The sequence below is a fragment of the Oreochromis niloticus genome, linkage group LG8 (genome assembly GCF_001858045.2).
Source record: "Oreochromis niloticus isolate F11D_XX linkage group LG8, O_niloticus_UMD_NMBU, whole genome shotgun sequence".
Classification (NCBI taxonomy): domain Eukaryota; kingdom Metazoa; phylum Chordata; class Actinopteri; order Cichliformes; family Cichlidae; genus Oreochromis; species Oreochromis niloticus.
This window is the reverse complement of record NC_031973.2, coordinates 21747192-21769612: the sequence shown is the minus strand read 5'-3', so window position 1 is coordinate 21769612 and position 22421 is coordinate 21747192. Positions and strand designations below refer to the sequence as shown.

At 39.8% G+C, this 22421-nt stretch overlaps 1 protein-coding gene across 1 annotated transcript in view; it reads left to right on the top strand.

Annotated features, from left to right (window-relative positions):
- Positions 1-22087, top strand: part of snx29 (sorting nexin 29) — a 137658-nt gene extending 115571 nt beyond the window's left edge. The window contains exons 20-21 of the mRNA XM_019362793.2: positions 12427-12566; positions 18243-22087. Of these exons, the coding sequence (XP_019218338.1) occupies positions 12427-12566; positions 18243-18369 (267 nt within the window). The 3' untranslated portion in view covers positions 18370-22087. The remainder of the gene's footprint in view (positions 1-12426; positions 12567-18242) is intronic.
- The last annotated feature ends 334 nt before the right edge of the window (positions 22088-22421 follow it).

Sequence of the window (22421 nt, the reverse complement as noted above, 5' to 3'; positions counted from 1 at the left end):
AGGTTGGGAGAGGAAACCGAGTTCAAGGTCTTTGGTCTTGACTAAAATCAAGTGCAGCAGCAGGTGGAGGGATGCACAGCTTCAAAATATGATACATATTAAGTGGTTGTTAGCGTTTGTGTCTCTGTGTGCAAGCAAAGCAGAGAAGCAACAAAATGTGTGCGTGCGCCTGTGTGTCTGCGTATGTGTGTGAAAGTAAGTGCATGTAGTTTGTATATGGTATTTATTGTGTATTTGTTCCTGTGTACCCGGTTGTATTAGTAAGCAGCAGGCCTGCCGTGTTGAGTTTCCCTGTTATTTCAGTCCAGTGAGGGTTTGTTTCTGGCTCCCTAGGAGTACTTTGTAGTTTTTGTATCAGTGATGACCTCAGGTGAAGTACAGAGCAGGGCTGCTTTTGAAAACAGGAATGGAGTATATCAGCGCGTTTACTCAAACTCACGCCCTGGATTGAATAGGTCCAAATTGAAATAAGAAAATATACTGCAAGTTGAAAAAAGATGTGTGCCTTCTGGATACATTTTGTTGTAGTTGAAGTTAAATATATCATAAAATGTATCATATATTGAACAGAGATTGGTGTGACTGTATAATCATGTGCTTGCTTAGCTGTAGGACAATTTTCTACTTCATGTGCTTTATGGAGACATAATGCACATGACTTACTATAACAAGTCATGTGCATTATGTCTAACTCGCTCATAGCTACATGTGTATTCCTCCAATAATCAGAATTTAAACCGTATTTATTTTATGGTTACTGAAAAAAAGAACAAATTAATAGAAAAATGATCTTAATATGTGTAGATATAAAATGAATCAGTATCCAACTAGCTAGCAAAAACATTGGGCTTAATAATTTACTCCTATGAGTCATGTGTCATTATTGGTGATGACACACCCTAACTCAATGCTATCAGAATATGTAGTTTTACTTTATTAAAAAAACAGTTGTTCTCCCAGAACAATTGGCTATGGAGGGATTAAATGCCATAAGCCACATGCATGGTAGAAAAAAACTTGAACTTCATTCCTACAGTGAGGAGATCCTTGGTCCTTTATGCTGATGGGGGGCATTTTGGCCTTTATAGTTCATGTTTTCATGTTTAGAACTTTAATACTCTAATGAAACATTTCTATTCTGATGGGAATGATATATTCTAGCATAACACTGAATAGACCACCTTGCATTTAGCAGACGGATGCTTTGCCCTCCAGACAAGCCCCAGAGGCCTGAAGAATCAATGTCAAGGTGTATTAAAGCTGTTTTGGATGCGCATGGAGGCACTTTACTCGTTTTTCCTTTAATTTGTCTCCTGTCTGTTTACAATGCCAGGATTTGATTGAAACGCGTATTCACAGACGCTGCCAGTCCATCTGTTTTTCCTATTGTCTATTGTGCTTTTAGTCTCATTCAAGGGTTCCACCATCACAGACACACTTTGCAAATCCAAAGCGGACTTTGATACATGCACACACAGAGCCTCACACCATTATATCCAGCTAATGATGGAGAAATGTTAATGTTAGGAATAGGGTACTTGGTGTGTTGCGAGGGAGAGAGAGGGAGAAAGACCTTCAAAAGCTCTTTATCTGCACCGTGAATATGCGCTCTGCTGTGGTTCGCTCTGTTAGGGATGAAACACAGCGGCTGTCAGTGAATATCAGGTAGCAGAGGAAATGGGTGAATACACACCCCTTACTAACTGTATTACATGGCTCGTACTCTCTGTTTCATGCCTGTTAACAGGAGCACACATAAATGCACACACGTGATTGGCAGTTCAGAGAGACACGTTTCTGAGGTTGTCAAAGAACATCAGCTACGCTATGGATTTATGTTTGCTGGGAAACTTATGGAAGAGTTTTTGATACATACTTCTATCATGTAACAGCTAACCCTGCATGTGCAAGTATGTGCCTGGCTTTTTGGGCAGTTAAACTAGCACCCTGATTGGACCACTTATGTAACTTTCATCTGCCTCACATAAATCATGTGGGGTTTTTTAGACAGTTTTTTTGTCTCATTTAAATGTGATCACTGGCTTTTTCCTGTCCAATGTCAGGCTGCAGATGGGTCATTACTCTCTGACATAATCACTTTAAAGATTCACTGTACAGTAAATAACAGAAGGTCACTTGATGAATGTCTCTTACTTCACTAAATTAATTACTCTAAAGCTTTTACATGTAAGTCCTACCTTTGCATCTTTGTTCTAACAAGGTCCCAAGGAAACGCAGGATTGATGAGGCCAGAAATAAACAAAGTAAAGACTGTAATTAAATCCTGGAGTCTTGTTACATTTAAGTTGCATAACTCTGACTCAAGGTCTGTTAAAGTAGGCAAACCTAAAGCGGTAGGTTTACCTGCCTACTGCATTTCTCTTTCAAGGTTTCTTCAAAAGATCATTGATTATGGCAAGCATTAATTAGAGATTTTAGTATTGTTCACTGTATCTTCACCTTTAGAGTCAACACCCAAAGTCAGTGCTAGTTTGGACCTGATCAGTCTCTTTGTCATCATTCTGTCTCTCTTTAGTCCTGTTATTGAGCTAATGAGACACCCCCACCGCCCACTTTTGCATCTGCATATGCTTTAGGCGAGACTGTCCAGCTGTTTAACTAAGTAAAACAAAAGATGTTACACACATGCACTCTCTCTGCCTATGACAGCCCTAAACAGCTGATTTGTCAGGGGCCAGCCCACGCTTACAGCCTAAGTGTTCCCTGTTCATGTCTGTCAGCTCCCTCCTCCTTCCTGCTGACGTTGAGGCACAGAGGAGGCAGAGTGATGACATCAAAAAGACATTATTGTCAGACCCCCAAATCTTTTTTTTTTTGGGGGCGTATTTTTCAGGGCTTAAACAGAGTCCAGGGGTGAAATAGTTTCTCTACAGCAGGGAATTCACAAATATTTTCTATAGGAAGGTTCAAAATATGTACTTTTATAGGATATAAACTGTAAACTGATTTACTTCTGAGGTTCAGCACCTTTACAGTTTGGGGATTTTCTGAAACGAGTAAACCAACATGCTTTGCCTGTTATTTCTGGAAGAGTAAATGAGCATGAGCCCATGATTGCCTTTGAGGAAACGTTATCCTAAAGTTTGCACCCTTTGAAGAGCTATGAAAACTTTTCCTGCACATGAGGTCAGAAAACAGGTCTGATAATTGTCAGGGTAGCTTGTTTCAAGCGTACCCTGGCATTAATAGTAGGATAGTTCCCTTGTGGTCACTGAGCATTATCAAAGTACTAAGAGAGCAGCAGAGGTGGGTAGTCACTTTTAATCCTACAGTCTGTCAAGATATGCACACAGCACTACACTGGTGATTAGAAAGGCAATTAAAAGCTTTAAGAGTATCTCTAAAGTGTAACTTAAGAGCTCCTTAAAAGCCTAATGTTTGATTATATTCACTGATTTTAATTCTTACCTTGTTGCAGTAAAAACAGGTGTACTCCAAGGTGAAGCAGTGTACTCTGTAGCCACTGTTGTGCATGATTATAGGTGCAGCAGCGCTGAAACTTTGAACCAGAGTACACAGATTTCATGTGTGCTGCTGATTAATGGCACTGAATCACCTGCAGTATGGAGTAGGTGGGAGATATGGTGTTTCTCTGGCATCATATGGCTTAGGTGATTTTTAAGTATCCTGTGTTTCTCCTGCAACTAAGACCATGCAAGCTGTCTCTTTATATTGTCCATGACCTCTGTTGATGCCAAATGTATTTAGCTCCTTGCTTATGTATAAAAACTACATCTTTAAAACACAGTTGTGAAGTTATGGTTCACGCTGGGTTTTGTGATCATACCTCAAATCTGCAGCAGATATCAGCCAGGTCATGAGCTTTACTCATTTATAGCAGTGTGATACATTAAAATGCACAAAATGCTTAAACAGTCTGATGTGAATTCAACGGTGTGAACAGTGATCACAATCATTCAACGTTTGTTTAGGTTTCCTGAAAGTAGCACGGCCCTTGGTGGCGGTTGGCCCATCTGTGCATACAGAGACAAAAAGTGAGCAGAGTGCCGAGGTCGGCCTGATTAATTAATCAGAAACTACACAGTGAATTATTAACAAGTCTTAGTATGTTGTGCTCACATATTATGCAATATGCATGTTATATGCTTTTAATTATGACAAAGGAGAAGTTGTGAAGGTCTTGCATGGGCATTCTTGAATTGCATGCAATGTTTTATTCATGATCTGGACCCGTAGTTTTGAGAGTGTTTAAACAAGGCATCAAGAGAGAAGCCTCTTCAGCCCCACTGTGGGCCAGTGTGGGCTGACTTTGTGGAACATTTTGACCTTGTTTTGTTGCCAGCATGTACCAGTGCTGTCCCTTCTCTTAATTCAAGTGGACTGCAGGCTAAATCAGAGCCCAGGTTGATGTACTTCTTTAACGTGATGACTAAGGGTAGCTTATTATGATAATTTGTTTTATTTCACCTGAGTAGGTAGTGCTGAAAAACCTTCTTTTCCAGGAAATACCTGATAGACACCAAGTGCCAGATGCTTCCAAAGCACTGTGTTTAAATGTTGCTTCTTATAACTCTGCGAATTGCTGGGAGAAAAAAACTGCATCGCCTGAGGCTTCTATCATATAAAGTCCTTAAATCTGCCCTTCCTTTCTTTAAAAAGGAACAAAAAAAGCCACAGCAGGAATTTATTTCATTGTAAACACAGTAATTCGAGATTCTCAAGCAAGATCGAAGTCTTGGTCAAAGGCATTGATTTTATCTCGGGGGGTAAGAATGGTTTGATACCAGAGGGTGTAGTTACTTTTCACTTCTAAATGAGTTTTTTGTTGCCAGGCAACATTCCGTCGTTCCGACTATCTATTTAGAGTTTTTCCCTTCCCTCCTCCAGACTTGAATACCGAAAAGCTGGCAGCAAATTTACAGAGTACTTGTGGAGACCCTGACGCATATGTGACTACTTTACACTTCTGTTCCATTGGCAGCTCCTGTCTCCTGCTTATCTGTCTCTCTGGGAGGTGACATTTAGCTGTGCTGTGTGTACATATGTGTGCTATATATTCAGCTTTTCCGTCTGTCATTACACGACCATTTCATAATCCCCGATCGGGGCAGATCGGTGTAGATGTCCATTGAGAGGAGCCAAATGCAGAATTCCAATAACAAAAGGTCCAGTAAACTGAATTGCAGATTTTCAAAGCAGGGCAAGAACACCCACTTGAGAAGACAGAGGGAAACAGACAGGGTGGGATTACGGATGACAAAGAAAAGCAGAGACGGACAATACACAGAAGGCTAATCAGGGGTGTATAATCCTGCAGGTGAAGTCAATGAGGCAGTAGAACTAAATGCAAAACACAAGAGGGGAAGGCCTACCAAAGTAAAGCAGCAGATGAATAACAACCACACTGAAACAAGGATTCGTAGAACATCCATGAACTTAACAGAAGGTGGAACCACAGAAGGGACTCCACAAATGTAAAACATGAACTAGAACTACGAGTTGAGAAGAGCTAAAGGCTCAGCAATGAATGAAAATCAAAATAAACCAAAAATAACACTAAGAATCAAATAAACAACAAGGATTACATCTAGGGAACATGGCAGATAAATGTTAGCTAGTGCTGCTATTATAATGTCATGTATCTAGATTACACTTTTAGACCATGTTGTTGAGTCGTTATGGCTCAATAGTGGGAATTTGCATTTGCATTGCATTTTCTGACACACCCCCAATTTCTCCTGCAACAAATTACTTTAGAGACTTATTAATGGGCATTGCTTGAGTTAACTACCACAGCAGAGAAGAAACAAGGGTTTAATGTTGACCATGAAAAGGACAGAAACAGGGTAGTTTCTGCACTTACACTTCAGCTAATCTAACTAAATCTTTTAGGATCGCTGATCACTCTTTGTAAGTCTTTGTCAGTTCTTATATCAGCCACATCATCAGTGACGGGAGCAGTCAGATGGGAAAAGTTTGCTTTGCAATATATGGCTAACTACAGGAGAGAGTTCTGTAATGGTAAGAAGATGAGGGTTGTCCTGGTTTTGCCCTTAAAGAACCAGCTAACAGCCCAAACTGGAAACATATGAGCCAGCCGTAGTGTCGCACTGACTTATACACAGTTGAGGTTTACAAGGCATCTCTGCTCTTTATCACAGAAATGATATATGAAGGTGTAGTTATTGTTTCACTTGGCTAACTTATTCATGTGAATTAGCATGGCATTAGTTTAGTGCTGTGCTGATGTGTTGGCGCTCTGCACTGAGCAGCTAATGAAGCTGTAATGTTTTGCAGTGTTTGTGTTGTAGTATAACTTGTGGGCTTTAAAGAATCTTATTTTGGGCGACATCGAAATTTAAAATCATTTTTAAAAATCAGATCTGTCTTTTGATTTCATGCATGTGGGTCCTTGAGACCATAGAAATGAAAATTGTTGCCGTCTCCCCTTTTATGTAAATAAGGAATTTAAAAGGATGGCTTGAAGGCAATGCCATGATGCACGACTTGCTTCTAAACTGTCTTTTATTCTAGATGTACCAAACCAATGCGCTTCATAATATCTAGTGAATAGATGTACTACAACTTACACAAATGGTAAATCTTAGTTTTGACTTTACTAAAGCAGTCGGTCTTGCTGCTTCTTCTTTTTTCCATCTTGATTGAACAGTCTGTGTGACATACAGTATAAAGCTTAGAACTGAGATGCTCATAAAACACCACCTCTATGTTTACATGTCCGTCGAGACTTATCACATGAGTGTAGTAGTGTGGGGGAGCAAGTAAAGAGCAGTGTTATGATAGCAGGAGGTAAGAGGACAGATTTAAGAGGACAGAATCTGCCTTGTACCAGCATCAGTATGCCACAGTAGTTTCTGCTCTGCCCTCTTGTTCCTCTCTGCAAACAAGACACAGCACCTGGCCTCTCTCTTCAAACCTCTGTTTTTCCACAAGAGGATGAATCTGTCATGATGTCCATTAGTGTTATTACTGCTCTGACATCCGTGAAAGCAGGCAGGGTGTCCCTTGTTGTGTCGACATAGCATGAAACCCGTGCTGGCATGCACAGCCTAATCTGACACATCAGATTTACCCGCTCTTAGCCCCGTCTGCTTTACCCAGCATGCAGCTGAGTTTAGTTATCCACTCCCACTCTGCTGAACTTACATACTTATCCGCTATTTGGGGCTACAATTAACTTTTTTTTTTAAGTTCTCTCTAGCTGTTGCCCTGCATATCATCTACCTAACTTTTGTAGGTTCAGACAGGAAAAATGTGAAAATACTGCACCAAACGCAGCTCATATCCTCCATAGAGGATGTTTCTTGTCACCACATTTACAGTGTTTATTGCAGTGTTTATTACACAGTTACTAACTCAGCACAGAGAAAAGTGCTGATGATTTTCTTTAAATTGTTTTAAGCCGAGCAGTGACTTAAAGAGGTCCTTTAATATTTGCTGCCTGTATGAAATGTGCAATAATAGTGTACTATTCAAAGTTCAGCTTGGCTTGGTTATTAATTACTGTTGCCATTCTGCTGTGGCTCAAGGCTAAAAAGACTACTGGTTGAAATGTAGAGATATTAGTAACGATTAATGATTGAAATAATAATAACCATTTACAACACGATGCCAGTTGTTGTTATCTGACCTTTGACATCTTCATTCTAGACATATTTTACCACAGGAGTGTCAAACATGAGGCCCAAGGGCCAGAATCATCCCGGCAAACACCGTAATTTGGTCCACTGCATGGCTTTGAAGGACTTTATAGTTCCTACTGTATTTTTTAATTGTACATTAATTTTTTATTGTATTTTATTTTTATTGTAATGTAATTTTTTACAACTTTTGATCCCTCATGGTCAATCATACAACACCAAGCCAAAAACGAAATAGATAAACAATCAAATGACAGGAAAGTTTCTGTTCCTTTTGTTTTTGTTTTTTCTATAACTACAGGGAAAAAAAAGGACATTTTCTGTGACATAGCAAAAACGCTGCCAGAACTTTTCCTGTAATTTTACTCATTTATTATTTCTGAGAAATTAAGAGTTGATGATCAATTTCTTTCTGTGCTACAGCAGGATTTCTTTGTGATGTAGAAAAACTTGAAAAATCTGAGGGATTAAATGTGTAGGTAAACTTCTTTATGCTGACAGAGAGGGGAGTTTCAGTGGTCCGCCCCATTTAAAACGATAAAATGAGTTTTTCCGAGTTTGCACGCGCAAAGAAGAGATAACTGGGCTCAGTTCAGTTCATTTTTCTGTAGTTCACAATAGCAATAATTGAAAAATCCAGTCATTCCATTATTGAACAATTTCAAATAAAGTACATGAAGATAGGATGAAAGAATAATCTAAAAATAATTAAAGTACATTTTAAAGGTTTGAGAGTGCCTCTCATGTTCAAACACAAAATCCAAACTGAGTTTGTTCAGTTTTTCAGTATTAAATCATGTAATATATTCTCATATTTAATAGGAAGAATTCAAATTAATGTATGATAACATTTTGGCAAAACCAGTGAGTGATTCAGTGTTTTATCTCCACTTCCTGTTATCGTACCTCTGTGCTAATTGATGTAATCGGAGCACTGCCGTGCGTCATGTGTAAGATCCACACTGAAAGTGTGTATTGTGGGTTAAACTGATTTAATTTGACTTTGGGGATGGGAAAATAAAGGAATTCTTTTCCTTTTACTATCCATCTAAATTAATCAATTGTGAAATGTAGGACTTACAACTCAAACGTGAGATTTTAGGTGGGTTCATTTTTAGTTGGGAGCAGCACATGAATACTTACTGCGGTGACTACGAGTCTTTCTCTCACCGTCTCCCACTTTTCTGTCTGCTCTGCACCAATGTTCCCTCTAATTTTTCACGTGTCTGAGCGAACACACAAACTCCCTGAGCGATCCCTTGGACCACTGTGAGCGACAGCAGACGTGTGCACTGCGGTCGCGCCGGCATCTAATCCATCCAAGTGACATGTTTATTAAAATAATCAAATTACAGCATTTACATTTATGTTAGACTACTTTTAATTAACTGCTTTAGCCCACTTACAATGAAAATGTAAAAGAAATCTAGTCATTGACCTGTGTAGTATGTTAACACTATTGGAAGTAAAAATAACTTGAACTCCAATTTTGAAAACACAACTTTCTTTCTTTCTTTTTTAAAAAAAGCTCTGACTTGTATTATGAGTCTGTGGTCTGGGAGAGAGTCCTGTAACTCTCTGTCTGCAAAATACAGTATATAATGACCAATGCTGGGCAATTAATTATATAGTTACTACATCAAAAAAGTAACTCAGTTTGGCAAACAACAAAGATTTTTGCAGCTATTTTTTTTTTTTTTAATGCAGCCAAGGCGTTTTTAAATAAACATTTCAAACTATTTACAGAACAATCAGCTGTTCTGCATCAAATCTGATGCCACACAAATTATTTGTGCCACTCCAAAAAATAATTTATGTCCACTATGAGATAAAGGAGAACAACAGCCTGATACCTGCAGGCCTGACAACAGGAGATGTATCACTCCTGTAACACCTGTAACATTCAGCAGCCGCCTCATTGTTCTGACGCACACAGCAAAACTACACTACACACTAACTACACAAGATTTGCGCTAAACGTCTCAAATCTCTCACATCTCAGAACACCGCCGTCACTCCTAAAACTTCCCCCCGTTTCTTAACAACTAGATGCCACGTTGCCATATCATTTTTTGATTGGTCGACATGGTACTTTTTTGGACGAATAGGAAAGGGAGAGGGGGGTGGAGTTTGTTTTTGCTCACAGGTGGAGAGCGCTTTTGTGCCTTTTTCCTTATAAAACGCCGTTTTTACCGTTTCTTCCCGCAGTAAATATAAACAACGATAGTATTCAGGAAGAAAACCAAACATTGCAGATATTTTTATCACAACTCTGGTTTTACGTGGCCTATCAACACAATTTAAAAACTGGTATAAAGTCCACACTTTTTCCGTCAATTGTTCCGTCTGTCCTGCTCACACCTCCAATGGTTGTACACGTTGTCATTAACGTGGCTTCACTCCACGTCAGCCACGCCGCTTTGCCAGCTAAAACACCGGTGTCGGCACATAAGGACGCTGTCATAGCCTGTCAACCACGTTGATTAGCTGCGTATATACGAATGTAAATCGCATTATTTGCTGGACTATGGGATAAGGTGGCATCGTTCTAATACAATATGGGAGCAGCCAGTCACTCACTGACTAACACTGCAAAACAGAATTGTTAAAGTATTAATTTTAATTTCAATTCAGGTTAATTTTTTTTGTGCGCAACACAGATTTTCTGTGCGCAGAGACCGTGCTAGCAGTGCGCAATTGCGCACGTGCGCAGCTTAGAGGGAACATTGCTCTGCACTGTCCTATCGGCATCAGTGCCACTGTTTAACAAACTAGAAGTGATATAGTTCTCAGTGAGGTGTGGATTTGTTCCTGTGAAAGGAACAAATCTTGAGTCACAATTTGTGTGTAAGGCATCATGTCGCAGGTAATACAGTCAGTTTCCTATCTCCTGGAAGACACGGGGGGGGGGGTTAGAATAGTGCTTAGACTTAGTTTCAGTGTAGTCCCAGCTTTGGTCTGGTAGGCTAATGGGAAGCCACCAGAGCAGCGGTCTGGACACTTGTTGGTCTAGTGACTTCCACTGATCAGAACACTTCTAAAGAAAATTAGTAAATGGAGAAAAGTTACTCATTTTGTATTTTAAATGCGTTTCTGATCATTTTAAAGGCCAATTTCAAATTAGGCACACTTTGGTGTTTTCGTTGTCTTTATTTCTAAAGCATTTGCCATATTTATTTCTTAAGCATTGATAGGAATGAAGTGTGAATGTGGCTGCTCCTTGGAAAATGACTTTTGAGAAAACTGACCAAGCATTCCAGATGTTTTTAAAAAAGAAAGACTGTATCACTCCTGTGTTTTCACTTTAATTGTGATTTGTTCTTTGGATGTGTTATCACCTGCTGTATCTTCTTAAAATAAAGTGTTGTTTTCCCATGGTTGCATATTCAGCCTTGGTATTAAAAACACTTAATTCTTCTTGTTCAAAAGAACCACATGTGCATTTCAAGCCATAACAATTAAATTCACATGCGATTTGGGATTTGAGATCAAAAGAGAAGCAGTAGTTGGAAAAAAAAGGGAAATATTGGCCTCCTTCAATGGCTGTTTGTTCCAGTCCCAAACACCAGAGAGTAACACGGAGCATTGCCCAGGCTTTGTTCTGAGCCTTGCTGGATGCCGATTAGCCATGCTCACATTGGCCATGTGGCTCTGTGCCTCTGCCTTCAGAGTCGCACAGTGGAAGCGGGTCTGAATGCTCAGAACACTGCGCTTTATCAACATCAGAAATGAAATGACAAAATCAACACAAATAATAAATGTGGTAATCCTAAAAAAATGCTTTTTGGGGGGGGGGGGGGGGGGAATTATGCAATATCTCTTGTCAGAGCAGATTGGAAAGGACTGGACAGCCTGGCCGCTGGCAGAGAGTCAGCAGGGTGCTGTTGGTTTGTATGGATGCTAGAAAAACTGAAAGCCATTCATCACAGAGGATACCTGTAGAGGATCTGAATCTGGCACACCAGTGACATATTTTTTCAGTTACATGTCTTTAAGTCACAATTTGCAACTCCTTACTTTTCCACGGTCCCAGTCAGCTCGTCACAACACGATCTGTGTCGCTTTACACATGTGCAAAAATGCACATACTTCCTGTCGCCAATACAGTTAAGAAAGAAAACTGTAAATGTGTAAATGTACACAGTATTTGCAATTGTTGCTACGAAAAGGTCCTCTTTGACCTTTCCAAATGTTGAAGTTGATTTCTTCTAATGGCGTACACGCGCTTTTTCCTTTATTTATTTTTTAAATTACTTTAAGCCTCAGTTTTCACGAGCCTAAAGACCAATCACTGGCCCCGAGCAACCTGTGGTTAGCAAGTGATTGCTAGGAGTCACTAGATGAAATCGGTCATGAAGAGGGGTTTCTGTGGTTGTTAGCAGGTTTCCACAGTCACCCCTAGTTTTCATGTAAGATGCCAGCTAGTCTTTAAGCACTTGCTAACTATTAGCTGAATAGCAGTAAGCCAAACATTGAAAACGTCCACCTTCATTGGCACTTGGCTTAATCATCCAATAAAATTTGCTGTATTTGCAGTGGGATTTTCTACCTAAACAGCTTGTGCTGTACTGATAATAACAGTTAAAGTGAACCCAAATCAGCAGGTCAGAAGTCCAAAAGAAAATGAATTCTAAGGCAGAGTCATGTGATGCTACGGTGTGGTTTCGGTGCTATGAGGAAATATTATCCTGCCACACGCAGTCAAACAATCCATGATGTATGTATTCAGGTGCAGCTTTAACCTCACATCTATTTCAGACTAACTCTTCTTCATCTGTCTCAGGATGCCAAGTTTGTGGAGGAAAGAAGGAAGCAGCTGCAGGGCTACCTTCGCACGGTGATGAACAAACTGATCCAGACGCTGCCAGAGTTCACAGCCAGCCCCACCAAAGAGACGCTGCTGTCGCTGCTGCCTTTCTGTCAGTAAGTGGTCGCACATAAGCTCCTGAAAAACAGAATATTAGCTTAAATATATGACATGCAGTTGTGTGCTTAGGTGCAACAGATTCAGGTAACAGATTCCTGCGCATGTGCAGATCGTGTCTGTTAAAGGTTGGCGTCGTCTTATAGAAACTTCCAAGAGAAATTTTGCCAGAAATTTCTGAGAAGGAACTCTCATCTAATTTGAGTGGGAGTAATGTAAATAATTTTCTAGTTTCCTTTACATAGCATCTATCATCTAATGCAGTTGTGAGCTTTTTGTCTACAGGAAGTTCAAATATAGTCCCCATGGTTACCTATTTAAAGATTGTTTTAACCACTGTTTGTATACACAACATCTAAAAAGAAAAAAAATAACAGCTTTCTGACATTTGCTTCTGTTTATTATTTCATTGTAATATACAACATTTTGTAGGAAGCGTTAACTGTCACTAGTGTTGTGTGAAGAGTTTGCACAGGATACAAGCGAGCAGGCAGAATCCTGGAAGTCTCTGGAAAACAAACTTTCCTGCCTTTAACACTCATATTCACACATGCAAAATACACAGTATGTTCTCTCTCTCTCTCTCTCTCTCTCTCTCTCTCTCACTCACTCACACACACACACACACACACACACACACACACACTCTCAGACTAGCAAGTGTGAAAATGTATGATGCCTCGGCTGCCCACCTACCGCCCAGGCTACATTTCAAAATGAGATGTTCCAGTCGTTTCCTGTCAATATTCACATCAGTTTCCACTTACTGCGATCAGCCAGCATGCCTGACCTGTCGCGCCATCCGAGTGGAATGCCGTTTCTTCTCCCGAGACATCGGCGTCATCTTTCAAAATGAAACGACTACATTTTTTCCAGCGTGGATGATATTGTTTTCACCTCAGGAGTGAGTCTGTGTGTGTGTGTCGTATAACTCTGCAGCGTGACATTACTTTCTGCAGTCCTTCCTTGTCATTCGGTGTCTGATGTACATCTCAGTGTGTACCCATTTAAGGTATGAGATTTTATATTTTCTGTGGGTGGTTTTTAGACAACAAAGTGTTAGAGTAGAAAGGAAAAACAAACAAACATGCAGACAAGCTCATTTGTGCTGGTTTTCAATCAGAACTACAAGTAAAAAAACTCTGGTTTGTAGTGTAACCGTGGTGACACCATCGCACAACTAAGCATTGTAGTGTGCAAGCAGACGTGTAGCATGTAGCAGAGAGCCTCTAAATATGTCAGTTGCTGAATAGCTGTTGTCTTCTTGTTATAATCTGTAGTGACGCTGAAATCTTTACACACGACTCAGTGAAACTGCAGACGACACTTCATCAACTCAGATCAGCGTACTGCACCACAATAATACCGACTCCTGTGGGTTTGTAAGGGGCCGTGCATCTCAACAGCCCTTGACAATGTTGCTTAGAGGCCCTTTGGTGTTTTCTTGATGTCTAACCTCTGCGGTGAGGGATGAGCACCTGAATAATGTGGTCATTAACCTGTTGATGGAGGAAGAGGGAGGGGTCGGAGGTGGAGGAGGCGCAAGGTTGAGTAGCGCTCGGCCTTTAAAGAAACCATGCATCACTTTATTATCTGACCACAGTGTCAGTAACATAAACTGTGACCTTCACCTCAAAAGTAGCTCTCGATTGTTTACTTCACAGTTTCAGATACTCAGTGCATCTGTGCACATGAGTTTTTCAGCTCACTTTCTTAATAGCTGTTTTTTCCCTCCTCTGTTAACTGTGCACAGCCAATATTTGTCGGGGGTTACAAGATGCCAGCAGGTATGCTGATTTAGCAGATACAATGGCAAACACTAAGATTGAAGAGTCACAAATGCAAGATAACAATTCGTTCAGTGCATTGAAAAAAGACCAAAGGGAACGAAAGATCGCTGTGAGAAAGATGAAGCAGTGACGTCAACACCTGAAAATGTGTCGTTATTTGCACTGACTGTATTCCTGTCACAAACTCCAAAAATAAGCTTACCATCGCTTTTACATATGGGCTGTGAGTCATTAAACAACTATAACGCTACTATTCCTCCTGTGGTTTCATTTTGTCTGAAAAGAGCTGGCGCAAAGTGTCGGAGAGCTGGAAGTGTTCCCATTACTTTGATTTTACTTAGCATTATTTTGACATAAGCGCTGACGCTTATCTATTTGATCACAGCAGTCTGTTGCAGGATGAGATTTTAAGGTGACAGTGGACGGTGTCTTTATTTCCAGAGGCTCAAACGTCTCTAATGCGAAATGGAGTACAAAGAGTTCGTGTAACTAAATCTTATCTGATGTCAGTATGCTGTATCTTCTGCACTGATACGGGAAACACTGCTCTAAACTAAGCTAATTCAAGTGACTTCTTTAGCTTTTTTTGGAGCATTGTAACAGAATTTTCTAGCATCGGTTGATAACTTGGCATTTAAACACCTAAGTTTGGAGACTTCTGGCTCCAATGAACCAACATGGTGGTAGCCGAAATGCTAAAGTTGAGCTTTAGAAAAGCAAACAGAAGATCCTTTATAAACAGTTTAGTCTATTTTTCAAGTGCACAATTTAATGGGAGTTTTTTACTGATTGATTTGGTTGTTTAAGATAATTCTTCAAATGAAAGCGTACTACAGAAGAGCAGATTAATGTTCTGTGTGTTTGCTTGATTGATAGCAGGATTATAAAGTTGCTAGCATGGCTGTATACCATTTCAGTTACAGCAGTGTGGGTTTTTTTGTTGTTTTTTCTAAAAATTTATATATTTTTAAGAAACAAGGCAGACAGTGGTGTACACTTTGTTTGATGGCCAACACTTATCTGGCCACAGATCTTCGTCTCTCTCCACACTCCAGTCTTGCATGCTGCAATTTTCCTCACTTGTCTGGAACAGTGACGAGGTAACACCTCTTCCTAGATTTGCCACCACTTAGTATGCAGCTCAACCTCACCACTTTTGCAGTTTACTCAGAACACAGTACTCAGTCTGGGCTCTCGCCTTACTGACCTGCTGCATCAGGGGAAAAAAGAGTTTTGTAGACCTTTATCTCACTGCTGAGGAGTTTCAGGCAGTTTGACCTCAGAATAAGTATACAACCTTTTACTGCGGTGGTGCATTGTTTGTGTGTGTGTGGCAGAGAATTGATCATTTATCAAACTGTACTGTTTATTATAACCTACCTTTGGGTTAGGCAGTCATTTAGTTGCGTGCTTGTGTTTGTGCTCCTGTTTACTCTAATTAGATTTCTCTTCATTCAAGTTTTTAATATTCCAACAGTGCCTGGCAAAGTTATTATCCTGCACGAATCAATATCATGTCCAAATGGAGGACAAACACATGCTGAGAGGCAGGAAAAAAATCTATAGGCCTAATTAATTTGACACATTTTGCTATTTTACACAGTTTGCGATGAATAAATGAGGTGGCTTGCAGTTTCAACTCTGCATGCTGCACTCAATTTAGTATGATTTTTGCTGATAAAACTCCCCATCATATCAGGTTTTTTTCCAATCTTTGTCAAATTCAAATAGTGTGACTGTGTTTGATTGAGCCTGCCTGGTGCAGTGGAGGTCTGGGAATAAGTGGTACTTGAGCCACTGCTAAATGTACGTTGTGCCAGAGGGGGGGAAAATATTCACTATATATTAAGAGATCTGAGGCAGTTCGCTGTAGCCCAAAGCTCTCTGATCTTGATGATTATGACACAGACACTTGTGAGCCATGCATTTATATACTGCATTTTTGAATGTAAACGTATGCTTGCAGGACTGTGCTGTGACTGTTCCTTCTTTGTTTCCATCTGTTTTAACATGACAGAGTTTTTGGGATCCGCCAGTGTGAAGCTTTTTTGCCCCTGCTGCCTTCCACACAAGCACCATGCCACAAGTGTATTTATTTTTAGCCCGTATTGTTCGAGTGGAAATGAAAGTCCCTAACATTGAACAGCTCAGATGTCCCCGCTAATCTTAATCATACCTCCAGCAGCTGCGGTGCATCATTAATTTGGGCCAATTGGACATCAAGAAGGAGATGCTCTCTTCCTTATTGCTACTTGAACAGTTGAACCCACTGCTTCTATTACAGAGTCATAGACTGTATGAGAAAGATGGAGCAATCAGGTAACAAAGGTGAAACCAAGTGCAGCAGGATACTTCAAAAAAACATCAGTAAACACTCTTCTGATATGAGTTCAAGCCCTAAAGCTAGTGTCATGTGGTATTTAATCAAAACTATGTAACATTATATAAATAGTGGTACCATTTAGGCCAAAACTGACAACAAACAAGGGTCTACTTTAGGTGGTGGCCACTTTGCAATTGACCAAGTATATATGAGCATACAGTGTCCCTGATTTCTCAGTCTGATCCACCTTTTGCTTGTTGTGAAGCAGTCAAGATGCTGAATTTTAACTTCTAAAGGTGTCAAAAAAAAAAACTATGGCTGACTTTTTTGACTGTCCATTTTTTATTTACACTTAATGGTCACAGTTTTGTCACCAGCAGCAGTGAGAGGTGACTGGCTTATATACTGTATTTGAGAAATAATGATTTGCTGAGGTCGCTGCTGGTTGTTTCTGAAAGGAATCAAATCTGAGCAGGAGAACACAGGTACAGAGAAAGCATTCAGCTCCACGTGTTCGGTCTCCTGCCTTTGATTAAAACATCGAAATTGAAAAAGGGTAAATCCCTCCCTCTAACAGTGATATTACAATCATTGCAAAAGCTCAAGCCATGGATTTCTTTATATACTGCAACATTTTTCACACTGTAGCAGAAGTTTATATAAATTTATATTATAAAAGTTTATGTAACCCATTTTAAAGGATTTTGTCTTGTTTTAGCATTTGATTAGGAATATAAGCAAATATGTAAGCCAAGAGAAGGAGGCTTTTAGAACTCAATCTCACATTTCTTAAATTTACACAACTAATGACAGGACTCTGTGGCTTTACAACACAAAAGCTGGCTTCCTGTTAAAAGGGAGTTTGTTCTTCCCACTGTCGCCAAGTGTTTGCTTATGGGGGGCGGGGCTGGTCGTGTCATTGTTGGGGTTTTCTTGCTATTATTTCACTGTCTTTACCTTACAATACAAAATTCCATAGGCGACTGATGTGATTTGGCACAATATAAATAAAATTGCATTGAATTGAAAAACAATTCTTTAATTTTATTCCCATATTTTCTACATTGATACATTTTTCTCAGTTTTGATATCTTGTATGTGACCATCATGTGTATAGTCCATGTAGTGGTGCTTACAGGTATTCCTGAATTAATCAGTTAGTCATAGAAAAAAACACACTAATTAGAAATGAGAAGTCTGTTCTTGTCACCCTCTGTCTAAAAGCAGTGACCTCATGTTTCAAAAATTGCTCCAAATTTGGAATAATGAATCTGTTGTAATAGGAAACTGCAAATGAGCCATCCAAGAGAGAATCTTGGCAGATGTAGTAATAGTAACTAAAGGGAAACAAACAGTCAATTAGAGAAGCAAAATGGAAATGTATCTATTAGCTGGTTTTCAAAGGGGAGAGGTTCTGTGGCAGAAGGGAAATGATGCATTTATTCCACCAGACGCAGCATCAGTGGTGTGTTTGAATAATAAACTTGGTAATAAACTTCAGCAGATGTTCGTTTAAACTCCACGTGTCTTTCTTCTCCTTCCTGCTGTTCTCTCTTATCTAGAGACACACCCCAAGCCAACGATGGCGGAGCCAAGACGCCACGGTCGAAAACTTCATCACGTTTTCCCAGACTGGGCCGCAGGAACACCCAGGAAGCCAGACCTGAACCTCAGAGCGGTGACCTTTAACCCGAGAGCCTTTGAACTCAGATCTGGGGACAATGTTGCAGTGCCTCTGGACTGTGAACCACAGGCTCAAATGTGTGAAAGGACATTTGGAGCATCTGAAGGACACTAAAGGCGTTACAGATAAAACGCCTGGGTCACCTAAACCTTCGCTGCAGGCAATTCCAGGAGAATATAAAAAGGTTTCTTTGTGCTGCCTGGCTAAGTAAGGGATGAATTACTCCCCTGAAACTGCCTATTGATGGACCCAATCAAATAGTGTCTTTTACCTCACTGAGAGACTAAAAGACTCTCTGCCAAGACTCTTTGTAAGACTCTATAAGCTGCACATGGACTAGCTTGGAATCCTCTCTATTTTCTCAAACACACTGGGATGATGGGGACATGTTGTTTTTCTTAAGTTTTGTAGTGAAAGTATTTCATGGTCACAGTGCCTACAGTATTTGTAGCTGCATTCCTGCTCTGGGTCGGTAGGGAACGGGTTTGCATGTGAAAGAGGTCAAAGGGGGGGATTAAAGTCTTTGGTTGGAAATGATTTTTTTTCTCTGCTTATGTCTCAGCATTTTTGTGCTATTACATTTTTGGACAACACTGATTCACCATCAGTGGCGTGGACCACCAGGCGCAACGGGCATTCCTTCTTCTTGCTTCTGATATATTATATGGCTTTTATAGAAAATCTGTGATATGTGTAACATAGCTTAATGTTACCATGGGTGCAGTAATTACCAAAAAAGGTAGAAATTCAATTTAGTAATCACGATAAAGGATTTGGTTTAAACACCACTGGTAAACTAAAATATCTAAAATGAGTTTCTGGGGAGTCAGTTTGAGTTAAAAAGGAAAAAAAAAGAAGTCTCTCCTTTTTCCTTTCCCTCATAGTTTTTGAATGGCCCCTTGGTAAATGAATAAATGGCCGTAAATGAGTGTAAATTCATATGTCCTCTCAAAAATACATGATCACATAACCAGTGATCTTAGTTTGATGCACGTTTATAAGGTTTGTGAACCCTTTGGGATAACCTGGATTGTGACTTAGAATAAAAGCAGCCACATTTTATGAGTAATAAGTGGAGGCAATTTATTCCAAAAGATTCTTAAACCTTCCCTGCAAACACGATATGGACATAAATATTGGGCCACACCTCTTTTTTTCGAATTCAGGTGTTTTCAGTCCCATAGCCACAGGTCTATAAAATCAAGAACCTAGCAGTGCTCCACCTTTGCAAATTTTACAAACACAACCAACTGTGAGAGGGATCATTTCAAAGAGGAAGCATTGGGAGCACAGCAACTTGAGCCAAAAAATTGCAGACTATGTGTAGTAACAAAGCAGCGTTGCAGAGTGCTGAGGCACACAGTGCATAAAAGTGACTCAATATCTGCAGGCATTAACATCAGCTTAGAAACTGTGCACCAGGAGCTTCATGGCATTGGTTCCCATGATCGAGCAGCTCCTATAGATGTAATGAGATGGCCCAGTACTTTTGTCCTTGTGTAATATCAATTTGTGTCGTACATATTTTAAGATTAGAAAACAGTAAAATAATAAAATACCACTTAAATTTACCAAATAACTCTTTTACCGAAAAAGTTGACTTTCCTGTAAAAAGCTAATAAACAGAACGCGATCATCTGCAAATGATTTCATGACATTGAATAGTACACAGAAAACATTGAGGCACGTGGTGTGAGCATCTTACACATTTATAAAGCACCATTAATGCTGACCCATTATTTCCCCAAGACAATGCATATATCACAACAGCACTGTTCTGTAGTGAAAGACTCGAGGAGTTAATCTGGCCAGCCTGCAGTGCAGACCTGTTACTAAACTAAAACAAAAGATATGACAAAGGAGACTCTAAACTTTGAAACATTAGAAATCTTATTTAAAAAAAAGTAAGATTAATAAAATATTTCACTTTAGAACTACAGCAGCTGGTCTCCTCAGTTCTAAAATGATGCAAGTTAGTGGAAAACGTGTCTTTGGGACAAGAGATTGGCATCATATTTAAAACGGACAAATTTTTCAAAAATATCTAGAAAATGACCAGTTTTAACATTGGATATGTTGTCTTTGTGCCATTTGCACTCTGTTTTTAATTATATTTTAAGCTGTTTTTTGGGGGGGAGGGGGAACAAGATTGTGAAATAGCTGTGTTTTAGAGGTTTACCCTCCTATTCATGACATAAATATGGGTGATTATCAAAGGTCGACTGGCTGAACTGCAGTTCAATATTTAATGATTGTTTTGCTAATGTGTCTTAGCAAGATTTTCATGCGGCGTAATGTTGCAAATGAATGTTTTAAAAATGACTATACACTTGGAAGAAAAGCTGCTTGTTAGAGTGCAAGCAAAGTGCTGCCAAGCATCAAGTGTGGTGTAAAGCAGGAGCTCATGCATATGTATAGATTACCCAAGAGTAGTCGGACTACGTTCAAATGAGTGATTGTGTTAGAAGGGCTTTGGGAAACTTGTATCAAAGGGGGCGGCTCGCAAAAGTGGTAAACACTCCTGACCATTGTTGATGGGAGGTAGCAGAACAAGCCTTGTGTGTTTTTAATTAATTTGATATTCTAAAACACACAAAAAACGACCCTCACTAGTATCGAGCCGCTGGTAAACACTCCACTCATGGCAGGGAACTGTCACATGACTTTCATGAAAATATAGGTTTTCATCCCTGAGATGATCATGATTCTTTTTATACAACTGTGATACAATAAAACAGTGGAGTAGGTGCAGAACTGCCTTATAGAATATAAGCCCACAGATCATGATTGTGTGTAATCTGTACTGCTAGCAAACATGTGGTGTGTTCATTGTAGTAATAAAAAAGCAGCTGTTTTATTCATCAGTTTTACAGTGAAGGTGGGAATCATTTAACTTTTCAGCACAAATATTCATACTATATATGTGGTAGTGTCCTGTACAGCAACTGTATGCAGCCACCATCACTGAGCTGTAGACTGGGTGGTGCCCACATTAATCAAACAGCTCACCCAGCTGCAGTTGAAGTTTAGGGTGCATTTAGCTATTAGTGGCTAATATAACCTAAAAGACAGAAACAAGGAGCTAATTTATCAGATTTGTGCAGCTCCCGCTAACCACAAAAAGCTTTTGTGATTTAAGACTTAAGAAACCCTTAAAGCAGCTGATTGATACCCTTTGGGGTTTTTATAGCACTATGAAGCCATCCACATACACACTGTTTCTATTTTGACCAAGGCTCCCAATCTCCTGTGGATGTAAACAATGCAGTATATTTAAAACATGTAAAAAAAAAAAAAAAGAGCTTTGCAATTATTTTATTTTGGAGAAAAGCACTCAATACTCCACAGGGCATATTTTAAACCTGAAACTCTGTGACCACTGCTGCCCATCACGCACTTCTTTAAGTATTTCAGGTAGTCTGAAAGTGCACAGTGGTGGAGCTTCCCGTCTTTTTGGGTTTTCAGTATATCAGTATTCTTTCAAATGAGTCCATCTCCTTCCCCCGTAATTGCTTGCTGCACCTTGAGGCTGGTAACAAGAGTGATGACAAACAAAGAAAGTGAAATTGGCTTATTGAGTTGCAGCCAAACTGTTCTCTTTGTAGTATGCCTCGTTTGTTCTTATGTACTTTTCTGTCCTTGCCTTTTGTCAGCGGCCTGGCCTTATCCATCACTGTCACAGCAAAGAGGGACTGAACAATAAAGAGTATCGCATCTACGCTACCAACACTTCTGTGTCACTTACTGTCATTGTTAACATTGTCGCTCGCGTTCACGGATGAAAGCAAATCGGCCACTACATTTGTTGCATAATAAGCTCAGAATGTGAAGTCATGTCAGAGTGCGTTTATGCACGCATGCAGATGGTGTGTGCGGTGCAATTTAAATACAGATTAGGTGTGTAGTAAAGCGTACATGTGTTTATATGGCGAGATGAACTCATCAGTCCTCCCATCACATTCTCTCTGTGAACCGTATGCATACATGGATAGATGCTGTGGATTTGCTGCATCTGTTTTTCTCTTGGTTTAATGATTACTTAACCTTCACTGCCTCA